The sequence below is a fragment of the Mustelus asterias genome, chromosome 3 (genome assembly GCF_964213995.1).
Source record: "Mustelus asterias chromosome 3, sMusAst1.hap1.1, whole genome shotgun sequence".
In the NCBI taxonomy this organism is placed as follows: Eukaryota; Metazoa; Chordata; class Chondrichthyes; order Carcharhiniformes; family Triakidae; genus Mustelus; species Mustelus asterias.
Genome location: NC_135803.1, coordinates 34089731 through 34103131, shown reverse-complemented (window position 1 = coordinate 34103131; position 13401 = coordinate 34089731). Strand labels below are relative to the sequence as shown.

The 13401-nt window shown below is 45.5% G+C and overlaps 1 protein-coding gene across 2 annotated transcripts in view; it reads left to right on the top strand.

The window, feature by feature from the left end:
• The window catches only part of LOC144489456 (chloride channel protein 2-like), a 563382-nt gene that overhangs the window by 486683 nt on the left and 63298 nt on the right, over positions 1–13401 (top strand). For both annotated transcript variants that reach the window (XM_078207326.1, XM_078207318.1), the window contains exons 17-18: positions 8716–8906; positions 12714–12825. In XM_078207326.1, the coding sequence (XP_078063452.1) occupies positions 8716–8906; positions 12714–12825 (303 nt within the window). The remainder of the gene's footprint in view (positions 1–8715; positions 8907–12713; positions 12826–13401) is intronic.

Here is a 13401-nt window from a genome sequence, read left to right as displayed (position 1 = left end):
CGGTAACAGCAATTCAGAACGGTAGTGATGAGCTAACACTGTGGAAAAATAACTTAGGTTTTGCTAGCATAGTTTAATGAAGGAAAGCAAGCAGAGGTTTGTTAGGAACTCATGGGCCAAACATTTATGTGCAAAGTGTCAGAAAGCGCATAAAAACGCACAAGAAGATGTCATCATGTGGGCGTGCGCGAGTCAGAAGCACCCCCGCCAACATTCAAGCAGGCAATTTAGTCTATTAAGGGGCCAATTGACCACAATTCACATGGACCATCTGCCTTTACGGTTGGCAGGCGAGCTGATTGGCCAGACGGCCTTTACATTTAAGCTGCGACCTCAATCCAAGGTGGGATGAAAGGTCAGGGCTGAAACAAAATTCACAAATGTGTCAGGGACTGAGGTGCTGCCTTGACACTCTTTGCAAAGGTTTCCCGAGACCATTTATTTTTCACAGTTCAGCAGCTCCCTCAGACAGCTCTGCAGCAGCGTAACATTAGAAGCACCAGTAGCGCGTACCCTCTCTTTGCTCAGCACCCGCCCTGTTCCTGCCCTCCTGGCAGCTCTGAGTCTTTCACAGTGCACATTTCATGTTGGTTGCAGGTTCAATCAGCCTGAAATCGCATTCTGCAGCCGCAAGCCCATTCCATGCCCACTTTAGGCCTGTCAAATGCACCCACCCGACAGGCAAAAAATTTAGGCATTGTAATTGACAAATTTAGTTACAATTTTTGAATCAATGATTGGTTAGATAAAGTAAATACAGTAGTGGATTTTCTGAGGACATTCAATAAAATACCTCACAAAGGGCTCGATTAGAAAAAAAAACTAGGCATTTAGTATAAGGAAATGAAATTGGTTCACAGACTGGAAGCTAAGAATTAAGGATGTTGTTTGAATTGTTCAAGGGTTGGAAGTGATGTTCCCAAGGGCTAGTGATGAGTTCACATTTGTTCTTTCGCTGAAATTGGTTTGAACTTAGGTAGAGGGTACAGATTCTCAACACTTGCGAAGGAATTTTGCAAATAGCAGGGGTGACTCCAGGTCAGTATAGTCAATGTGCAAATTGAGTAGACAGGTGGCAGTTGCTGTTTAATGGGCATAAGTGCAAAGTAATACATTTTCGGATGAACAAGCAAGGATTAAGAAAATGTACTTAATAGCAAAGGTTGAAGGCTGTGGGTGAGGAGGGAGCGCATGGGGGCATAAGCACATGTCAGAACGTAAGAACATGTCGATGAAGCAATTAAACGAAAAGTTCTTTAACTCTTTGGGCTTTCTAAATAGTGATCTAGGGATCAAGAGTAAAACTGAAATTCTAAATTGATGCGGTAAACGTGTTATGGTGAGAGCATTGAGTGCAATTTTTGGCAACACATTATAGAAAAGATATTAATTTAATAGGATATGCCTGACATTAAGTTCCCAAGACGATGCCAAAAAAAGGAAGACTATGGGGTTAATTTTACAGCCGCTGACCAGGGTATTTGAAGGCAGGGAAAGTCCGTAAAATGAAATGGGTGACCCCCACCTCCCCGTCCAAACCCGACCTGAAAACCACTTCCCCATCAGCTGCCCCCCACCCCACCCCCGGCTTTTGCTAGGGTCTCCATTTCCTGGTTAAGTTGGTTATCCATGTTCCTTCTGCCTAGGGACTACTTGCTTTTAGCGCTGCTGGCCAATCTGATTGGCTATCAGCTTTCAAGGGCCGGACTTCCTGTCCCTGAAGGGAATTCTCACTCTCGCCCTATTAATGCAGCCCTCTGTGAGGCTGCTGGATTTAAAGTCAGCGGGATGCTGACTGACATTTCAACCGGTGGGAAGGGGGGAGGGGGGGAGACGCACGCACACCCTGTAAAATTTACCCCGACAGTTGTGTAAGACTTGAGTTGCTAAAAACCCTTACTTTAACCAGAAGTGGGAAACGGTCAGTTGGTGGGAGGGTGGTGGCCATGGGAGTGAAGAGGCAAACCGCCATCTTCCCCCACCCCCCCAGCTCTTAGCAGAAGCCCCGGCAGTTTTACTGTTCAGGACTTGGGGCGGCACAGTGGTCAGCACTGCTGCCTCACAGCGCTCGGGACCCAGGTTCAGTTCCCGCCTTGGGTCACTGTCTGTGTTCTCCCCGTGTCTGCGTGGCTTTCCTCCGGATGCTCCGCTTTCCTCCCACAGTCCAAAGATGTGTGGGTTCGGCTGATTGGCCGTGCTAAATTGACCCAAGTGTCAGGGGGATTAGTAGGGTAAATATGTGGGGTTATAGGAATAGGACCTGGATGGAATTGTGGTCGGTGCAGACTCAATGGGCTGAATGGCCTCCTTCTGCAATGTAGGGATTCTATGATTCTAGGACTCACCGGCATGCTACCAAGCAGCTGCCCACCCAAAACAGGCTGGAAACAGTTGCTATTCACCGGATAGGACTGAAATTCTGGCCAGCAGGATGTCACCATAAATAAAAGGGAACAGTCGCTGGCAATAAAATCTCAGGATGGAGGTTCCCTATGGGGCCTGAAGAAACACTCCTGCTTCTCTTAACTCTACAAATCTTTCTTAAACAGTTACATGTTCTGGCCCCAGAGCATTGTCCCACTGTCTGATAGACAACAATGGCATCATTGGATCCCATTTTGCATGGCTAAAGAGGGGTCCCACCAGCTTCAGGTGTTGCCCGCTAGAAGAACAAACTAAAACTGAAGCCAGCAGAATCCATGCAATTGGCAGCAAATCTCCCTACCAATTTTAATGGCTGCCATAACTGGCCACTTTCTCTGGCAGGGATAATAGAAATAGCCCCTTCAGATTATTCCCACTGGAGTAGAGAACGCTAAGAGAAGGTGTGATAGAGATTTTTTTTAAATGATAGTTTTTGATGGTGGATAGAGAAATACATTTCCTCTGGTTGGGGAGCGAGTGATGAGGGCACAAATTTAAAATAGTGTGTGGGGCCAAAAGTGTAGGTGCTGCAGTGGAAAGAATCATAGAAACCCTACAGTGCAGAAGGAGGCTATTTGGCCCATCGAGTCTGCACTGACCACAATCCCACCCAGACCCTATTCCCGTAAGCCCACATATTTACCCTGCTAATCTCCCTGACACTAGGGTCAATTTGGCATGGTCAATCAACCTAACCCGCACATCTTTAGACTGAGAGAGGAAACCGGAGCACCCGGAGGAAACCCACGTGGACACGGGGAGAATGTGCAAACTCCACACAGACAGTGACCTGAGGCCGGAATCGAACCCAGGTCCCTGGCTCTATGAGGCAGCAGTGCTAACCACTATGCCACCGTGCCGCCCGGAAAGAGAGAATTCCGTGCGGTAACGGGGGATTTAGTCCGAATTGCTGTATTGATTTTTAAGATTAAAGTCTTGAGTAAAAGAAAAGATCTTAATTTGGTTGCATTTTAAACGGGAAACAATAATTACGGCAGAAGTGCATGCACTTTATACCTCAGGCACAGTGTTTCTCGTACATAAGAATGAATCCAATGAGCCTGTGCACCGTTTCTTTTTTTGTACTTGTTAAATAAATGTGGAATGAAAATATATGCTCCATCGTGTTTTCTTCCTCTTGTTATAAGCGTTTATTCTGTTCTTACTGGCCTAGATTTTCCCAATTGGCATTAATTTAACGTCAGCATGAACTCACTTGAATTAAATGGGTTCGCACTGGAGATAAAATAACATTGATCAGAAAATCTGTTCTTTCTGGCTCTTGCCTCTGACTTTTCTCTGTAAGTACATCGCTCACTGTTTGTATATTCCTTCCTGCCCTCTTGGGTTTTCAATCTCCTCTCCTCTTTTTGTCTGTTCTTTCCTGACCCTTTCCGGGTTCGTTTTGGATTTGCTTGATTCTTTCCCCCTCGCCCCCTGTCATTTGTATGCATGCATTTCATACCTATTCTCCCCCTTTTCCTAAATCAGGCTGGCACTGTTTAGTTTTCCAATTGTCTGTTATACAAATTGCACACAACATGTATAAATCTGCCATTCTGTAATCTTTAGAAGTTGGCATCAATTTGTGTTGTTGGCATGGTAACCTGTGCTCAGAATGGTGCAAAGACTGATCAGCAGTGTTTCCAAAACAGCTTCAATTCAATTTACTAAAGCAAAATACTGCAGACGCTGGAGACATGAAATAAAAACAAGGAATGCTGGAAATGCTTCAGCAGGGCAAGGCAGGCAGCATCCCTAGAAAGATTAACAGAGCTAGCATGGGGAATTTTAATCCGCGGGGTGTGGGGCGGGAACCGTGCCTGCACGGAGTTAAAACATTGCCAAGTGTCGATGTGTCAGACACCCTACATGATGTATCTGGCGTCTATTTAACCAGTCTCATGTTTAAAGGGAGTGTGGGAAAGCCCCATGTGACAGGTTATTATCAAATGCCAAACAGCAATTGAGAAAGCTTTAATCTCGCATCCTGGCTATAATTGTCAGTGCATGGTGGAGACTGAAAACTCACCAGGTTCAACTAGGCAGGATGAAAGCAAAATACTGCAGATACCGGAACCTGAAACAAAAACAGAAAGTGCTGGAAAATCTCAGCTGGTCTGACAGCATCTGTGAAGAGAGAATAGAGCCAACGTTTCGAGTCTAGATGACCCTTTGTCAGCTCTGTTGAAGGGTTTTCTAGACTCGAAACGTTGACTCTGTTCTCTCCCTACAGATGCTGTCAGCTCTGCTGAGATTTTCCAGCATTTTCTGTTTTTGAGTACAGCAGGGATTACTGAGACATTAACAGGCTGGAAAACCTTTAAATACTGAACATGGAGAACTGTTTCCTTGCCTAAGTGAAAGGCCATTGCTCACAGGAGCTGTCCTGATGGTGCACTCTCACTGCTTTGGAAGTAATTTCCAATCATTTGGAGGCCATTTCTGTGAATTTGGACTTTTTGCTGTGCACTCCCCTACTGACAAGCGTCACAGCAACGTGACAGCCGTCACTGCAGCTCTACCTCGAACCGCTGATGAGAAACATAGAGGAGCAGCAACAGCAGTAAGAGCAAACCCAGCAGGAGCAGCAGATGCCTCTCATACAACTTGTCACTCCACACGAAAGAGAGGATGAACTCGAGATGATATCTTCACTGCAGGGGGTGTAGACTGAGGATCAGCTTTCCTGACATGAGTCAGAATCATTGCTTCAGGAGATTCCGATGTTTTTGACAGGTTACTGTGGACATCCGCGGCTTCCTGAAACGATATATCCAGCACAGTGGACCTGGGGACAGGCTGCTTGTTCTTCTACTCTGACTGCTGAGGTGCCCATGCGTGACGTTCTCTTGCTCTGGGACCCAGACGGCCTCTGACAAAGACTGACCCCATCCTGTTTAATGATTAAAAGTGGTAGGTTGAGTGTGGCGGTGATCAGTGAGGGCCCAGAGCATATCCAGTTCCCTGCTTGCAGCTGAAGCCCCATGCAAGTGCCCACACTTTCCATGGAGGGGGACATCGGCACATGGCACTCATACCGGAGACACCTTCACTCTCCCTCCAATGACGCACAGTGCCTCAGGAAAGGCTATCAGACCTCGCACGTCTTCTGCTGCTGCTCCAACGTTGTCTTCCCAAAGCTCAGCAACTGGATCCAGGAGTGTCCTGCATCCTCTCACAGGGACTTTCCACTATTATCCCTGTCTCCAGCAGCTGTTCCTGCTCATCCTGTGATATGTGACCACCCAGCTACCTGTCTTGGAGCTCCTACCAAGGTATGTGTATTTGACCTGGTGGAGAATGCACGTGAGCTGGGTGATGGCGCTTCCTCGGAGTGTGGGACCTCCTTTCGAGGAGGCATTGGCTTCCAGTCACACCAGCTTCTATGTGACACATGAAGTGCCTGTGGGTGATGAAAGAGTTGAACTGTGCAGATGATGAAATTTTAGTTACTGGTGACACCAATGAGTGAGAATGCAGTGCACCTTGTGACAATGTGATATCTAATTCTGGCACCAGGTATTTGGGAGATCTCCATCTCCAATGGCCTGGTACTCTTCCGTACAGATCTGCATGGCCTTCTCCTCTACAGCAGTCAGTCACAGGAGGAACAGTGCCCCCAGATCTCTGTTTTTCCCTGGTGTCCTCTGCTCTCTTCCCCTGTCAGGAGAGAGAACAGAGTTCTGTGCGCGAGGAATGAAATGTTCTGAGAGGATGGATGGGCACCCCAACATTTGCGGAGGGTGACTGTGGGGGATGGGTGTGAGATGACAAGATGATGGTGAGTGTCAGTGGTGGCTGTTCTTTTTCGTAGAATCTAGAGTGCGGAAGGAGGCCATTTGGCCCATTGAGCCTGCACCAACAGCAATCCCACCCAGGCCCTATCCCCATAACCCCATATCTTTACCCTCCTAGTCCCCCTGGCACTAAGAGGAAATTTATCATGGTCAATCAACCTAACCCACATCTTTGGAGTGTGGGAGGAAACCGGAGCAGCCGGAGGAAACCCACGCAGACACGGGGAGAACATGCAAACTCCTCACAGACAGTAACCCAAGGCCGGAATTGAACCCAGGTCCCTGGTGCTGTGAGGCAGCAATGCTAACCACTGTGCCACGGAAAATTAGCCCCTTATATGTGGGATGCAAGTTCACTTTTCCTGACTTGACAATGTATCTTGCAGCAATGTATCTATGTTCATTATCGTTCGTGGGATATGAGCATTGCTAACGAGGCCAACATTTAATCCCATCTCTAATTCCCCTTCCGAAAGTGATAGTGAACAGCTGCCTGCCCAAAGGGAGATGGGGATGGGAAATAATTAGTGGCTTTGGTACGATGTAGGATGCTAATTACATGGCTGACTTAAAGGCCACAGAAAGACCCAGTACGATAACATTTAAATTCCTGACCACTGTTGCCTTTGGTGTTAAAATTCTGTCCTGTGTCTCAGATGCTCATAGAATCACAGAATACAGTGCAGAAGAGGCCCTTCGGCCCATTGAGTCTGCATCGAAGCATGAAATGCCCTGACCTGCCCACCTAACCCCACTTGCCAGCACTTGGCCCATAGCCTTCACCTGCTGAGTATTTCCAACATTTTCAATTCAATTTGGTCATGGTAATTAGCCCTACTCCACAAAGGGCCATTGCCATCTCTCTACGTTACAGAGAGACAATTTGTTCTATGTAGTTTGATGGGCGACACCATGCAAGGGTGGGGCAGTGTGAGGAGGCAAGCCTTCCTGAACTACCTCAGGCAATACACGATTGAGCTCATCCATTTGGCATCATTCTGCCTTACCCTCCGGTCAGCTAATTGAACTGAGCTAACTGACCCCTCACATCTGCAAGCAGTTGTCACAATATTCACTGGTTTCTTGTGCAATGGATATGGGTGGAATTCTTCTATAGCCGCATCGTGTTCAATGGCAGGTGAGGGGAGAGAATTTTGGTGGGAGTAAATCTGCTTCACGGCAGCATGAATTTCCCGCTGTATCCTGTGCCTGCTGTGGCGGACCAGGAAACCCACTGGAGCCCAGCATGAAACTGATTTACTTCCCTCTTCCGCCCATGTCCGATTCGCAGCAACGCCAATGGGAAAACACGCCGGTGTGAAACACGATTGGAACAACGCAGTGTACAGATGTCGGCACACATCTGAACAATGCCTGGGGCTGCCCCCAGAGTTCAGAACAGAGCAACCCAGGATCCCAGAGCAGTGAATGAGGGGAGCATCTACAGGTGGATCTCCCAGATTCAGTGTCATCGAGGAGGTCCACATTCCAGCCTCAGGAAATCCATCTTCATTTTCAGGAGGTCCATCTTTTCAATAATGGGTCAGTGGTGTCGGTTGCCTTTTCAATATGGCGACAGTGGACTATGCGCCATCAGGCCTGCCCTGCCATGGAATATGGAACACCCAGTTGCCAAATAAATGAGATCGGTGCAGGGCCTGGTTTCCCGCCGGCCTCCGTAGTGTGAAGCATTCCACGTTCCCACCATGGGACTTAGTCCCAGATGGGAGAATTTCACCCATTGTGTTTCCATCTAAAGTCATGTATAGGTTCTTGCACGGTTCTTTTGATGAAGAGAGAAACCTTTAAATAATTCCAAAGAACAGCGAGTGGTTGTCTTGATAAATCGCTGTTTATGTTTACCTGCGGTAAATTAAACTTATCACCGCAAGTTGCCAGTTTTGCTCTCTTAAATGTTGCATTGATTAATAAACTTTATGTTCCAAAATAAAACTGGTGACAATGTGGCTTCCAACATCTGCCTTGTTCATTATTTTGTGCCATGGTAAAGGAACCCATACTCAACTTCGAAAGCTGCGCATGATGTAGAATCAGTGTTCCTGCGTTTTTCAATGTGCCACAATGTTTTCTGCAATATAAGGTTTATATTGTCATATTACACCGCAAGATTTATCCAGCTGGGAAACACAATGTAACAGTAGATTTTTTTTTTCCATTCTGTATCTGGTATACTCTAAATTACAGCAGAATCCAAGTGCAACCTTTCACCTTGCATTTAAAAACTTAAAAGCACTCTGAGCACTTAAAATGATCTCAGTTTCCTTGGCGATTGATCTTTGTTGTCTATCTCCTGAATTATGATGGTAAAGCAAATATGAAAACAGAGCGCAGATGCTGAGTTGTAACAAGTATAGGCTCCTTGAGCTAATTGAGAGCGTTTCTATAATGAACCTGCAGACTGATATTCTTGATGCTGACATTGTAGTCTGTAAATGTCTAACAAGCTGGACTGACCTAATCTCGCCCCTAGATTCCATGATCCTGCTGGGCTCCATTGAAAGGAGCCAGCTACAAGCTCTCATTGATAACCAGTTGAGTCGCCAGCAGAGGATGGACTACCTGAGGGAGAAAGTTCAGACTGAAAAGAAGGTGGATGCTGACAGCCACAGAATCATTGACGAGGGAAATAAAGACGCTGATGATTCTGCGGTCAGATTTGAGGTGAGGGTTTGGAGCAGAAATAGAGAACCCTTCTGATCACTAAATACCGAATACACGGAGTACCAACCCGTTCATTTCTGGTCTCATATTTCAAATGTCTTGCTATTTCTCCTCTTCAGTTCACTGCCCTCATATCCTCCCTAAGTTGCTCCCTCCATGTAAAATCCCCAACCCTTACTCACCCCCTTGACCTTGCCATCTCATTCAATCTTGCTAGTTCTCTCGTACCATTTGCAGATAAGGCCATCACTAATCACTTAGTTTTCTACCCACATTCTCTATCTGTACCTCCTTCTGTACCTATCCCTGGAGAAAACTATCCCCCAAATCACTTTCAAAATACTAACTAACTAGCCTTTGGCCTTCCATTTTTTACAACATTCCTGCAGATACTGATTCACTCAACATCCTTTTGAATTTAAGGCTGTGCTCCATTACTCTCTCTCTAACCTGTTGCCATTCCACCTGGTACAACCTTCATCTTCACTCTCTTAAGTCCAAGCAATGCAGACTTGTAAGCTATGGTGAACCACTGGTTTAACCATCCACTGCCAGGTCTGGTTGGTAGTCTGCTTCTGGTTGGGCCACACAAAACAAGTTTTGCTCTTGTCTGTAAGACTGTTCACTATTGTACGATCATCCTGGAATGCAGTCTTAACCCCCAGTTTCTTATCTCCACTGCAAACTCTCTTCTTAAACCCCTCACCCCCTCACAATAAGTGCAAGAAGTTTATGCAAGTCTTTCTGACTCAGACTGAGACCATTCGATCAGCTGCCTCTGTCATGTTCCCTCCCTTCCATGAACCCAATGGACAGATTTCCTCTGAAGCTCCTCCCTACCCAAGCCCTGAACTTACATCTTTCTCTAATTTCTTTCCTATCTCCCCTCATGCCTTCTCCGAGCTCATCTTGTAGAGACCGACCGTAAAGCAGATAAGTTTAAAAGTCCATTGAAATTGACAGGCCAGGAAGAAGGTAAGAGTCTAAGGTAAGTGGATGGGATTCGGGAAGTGGGGATCAGAGGTCGGGTGGGGCAGGGCCAGAGGGATTGGGGTTTGGGTCAGAGGTCAGGTGGACCAGGGGTCAGGTTGGAGGGATCGGGAGCTGGGTCAGGGGGGTTGGGGTCAGGTTGGAGGTTGTGGGGGATCAGGTTGGGGTGTGGTCGGTGGGTGGGCCCAGGGGTTGGGTCTTGGGAGGAGGGGAGTGTCAAGCCTCGTGTTGGGTCCAGTAGAGCCTGGGGTGAAGTGAGAGCAGTTCCACCCAGATGGAGTATCCCATGGCCGGTTTCACATGAGGGGCCAAGGGTGTGGAAGGCCATCCCACGGATCTGTTCAATAGTGATCCAGAAGTTACAAGAAGCTTTAGTTTTTCTAACTTTTTCTGCGTAACTATTGACTTGAACCCACAACCTACTGACTCAGAGTGAATGCTGCTACAAATGGAGCCATGGCAGACACTATATTGACCGTAAATGGTTTTGGCCCCAACTACATTCTGTGGTAATGAACTCCATACATTCACCAACCTCTGGATGAAGAAATTTCACCCTCAATATTAATGCAGTAAACTGCCAAGGCGGGGGTATTAATGGACATAGAACTTCGCTGAGTCCTATAACACAGGTGAGCACCACCAGTTTTACACCAAGGTAGCAGATTAAAAATGTGCCTCAATATGCTTTTGGGTTCATCTATCGCAGCTAAATTTTTAATTCTTGGCAAAAGTAATCTTTGTGAGGAATGCGCAAATAATTTGAAGTCTAATTTGATTGGCGTAGACCTTTCTGAAGGTGTAGCTGGGTTGGAACAAGAACCCAGACTTGAGTTTTACACTTGGCTTAATGCTAGCACTCTTGCCTCTGAGGCAAAACTTGAGTTTAAACTTCATTCGAGAGACTTGAGAAGATAATCTTGACATGCCAGTGCAGTAGTGAAGAGGTACTGCACTGTCAGAGGTGGAATCTCCTGGGTTTGATGTTACACTGAGGTCACACCTGCCTTCTCAGGAGAATGTAAAATAGAATTGAAGAAAAACAATTGAGTTCCAGTATTTTGGCCAATGTTTATCCCTCAATCAATATTAGTGAAATGGATTATCTAGTTATGCATTTTGTTGCTCTTTGTGGGATCTTGCTATGCACAATTGGCTGCCATGCCTCTTGACATTACAACAGTGCCTATACACCAAACAGTGCTTCATTGAAAGAGACGTGTTATTTGGGACAGTTTGCCAATTTTGAAACATTTATTTTAAACATCAGATGTGATTGAACCCAAAATCTCACACCTCCACCATGGTGGGTGTTTTTGCTGAAAATAGACTGTCAATTTCTCTACCTTGCCCTTAATTATTCTATTCCGCCCACACTCCCAGGAAACTATTTTGTCAATGTCCATAAATTTATTTACTTTGAAGAAAGTATTACCATCAGATAAAACTATTGTGGAACTGGGAAGCGATTGCACTACTCAGTGGAATATCTAACCAAGAGGTTAGGACAAGAAATACCAATATATTGAAGTTTTTTTTAAAAAAGCAATACTGTGCTACCAGTCAGGCTTGTAGAATAATTGACTGATAAAACACTCTGTAGAAATCAATGTAGTTTGCCACGTGACAATAATAGGACTGACAATTTTCTAAGATCTCTCCATATTCCTTCGATCTGTTGGTGGAATTTCAAGCTTGATCACCAATGAGTGTATTCCTTGATGAGTTACAAACTTTTGCATGATCAGCTTGGCAAGAATCAGAAGAATTTGCATCTCATTTTCATAAAGCTGCAGCCTATGGAGTAACCAGTGTCACTCAGCACTCTACAGTAGTCTCACATAGCTCCCATTTCCCTTCAATTAACACCATTTACTAGAGACTATCGCTCAGAATAGAAACATAGGAACTAGAAGCAGGAGTAGGCCATTCAGCCCTTCAGGCCTGTTCCACCTTTCATTTTGATCGTGGCTGATCATCGAATTCAATATCCTGATCTCACCTTCCCACCATATCCCTTGATCCCTTTAGACCCTAGAGCTATATCTAATTTCTTCTTGAAGTCAGACAACGTTTTGGCCCCAACTACATTCTGTGGTAATGAACTCCATACATTCACCAACCTCTGGATGAAGAAATTTCTCCTCACCTCAGTTCTAAAAGGCTTACCCCTTATCTTCAAACTATGAATCCTAGTTCTGGACTCCCCCACCATTGGGAACATTCTCTCTGAATCCACCCTGTCAAACTCTGTTAGAATTTTATTTGTGTTTTATTGGTGTTTTTTCTCACTTGCTGGCTGGATTTTCTGCGTGCCCCTGTGGCATGTTTCATGGTATTTGGTTGGCGGTGGGATCTTTTGATCCTGCCTCTGTCAGTGGGGTTTCCCGTTCTATGCAGCCAAGCTCGTCGCCCTAACAAGGGCCAATTTCAAATGGTCAATCAACCCAATCTGCACGTCTTTTGAAGTGTGGGAGGAAACCCACACAGACATGGGGTGGATGTGCAAACCCCACACAGTCACCTGAGGCCGTAATTGAACCTGGGTCCTTGGCGCTGCGAGGCAGCAGTGCTAACCACTGTGCTACCGTGCCGCCTTATTGTCAACTCAACACTGCCAAAAAACAAATCAATTGCTTACAGGAAAACAACTTCCTGGCACATTGAATTGCATTAGATATGGAAGATGAATACATAAAATGGGGCTGCAACTATAAGATTACGTTGGGTCACAGCATTGAATTTATAGACTGCCTGGTTTAAAGGGTTGTCATGAACACATGCTTTACTGAACATGCAATTTTTGTTTTTCCCAAGGTTGGTACTGAAGAGTCAACATTTTCTCCAACTCGAAGTTCATTGCAGAAGCCACTGAAACCAGCATTAAAACGAGTGCCAAGCAGTTCTCACGATATTACATCAGGAACAGGTGAGCATAAAATGGGGTGAGCAAAGAGTGCAAATTCTGAAGTTCTCAGAAAACGTTCTGTTTCCTTGGAAACCGTTCATCAGCTTTTTTAATGCTTTCCATCTTGGTTCCTAAAGGTTTGCTCTCTGAGGTTGCAAATACCCAGAGTAGCACAAGCTGCTGTGCTCTGCTCGCTGCGTTTTGTATGGGGAAGTTATGCAAATATATTCATTATGCTGATGTACATCAGTTAACTAGGTCACATTCAGAAATTTGATGTTCGCTTCAATATTCTAAAATTCAGGCATGGAAGACATTTCCTATGAGATTAACCCCGTTTAAAAATGTTTAACCTGTTTCTGACCATTCTGAAAGCCACCGCTTAAAAATCTGTACAGAATATATATTGAAAGAATTATTTCTGTGCAAACGTCCGTTCAACACTTTCTGTTACAAACTCTTGCATACACAATTTTAAGGAAAACTGGTAAAGCAAAGTGTTGGGATGTAATTACACCTTCATAGCGCAATGATCTCAGACCAGAGGGATCATCCTTGCTGCCCTCCCAAAACCCTCTGCAGAATCACATTGAGAGA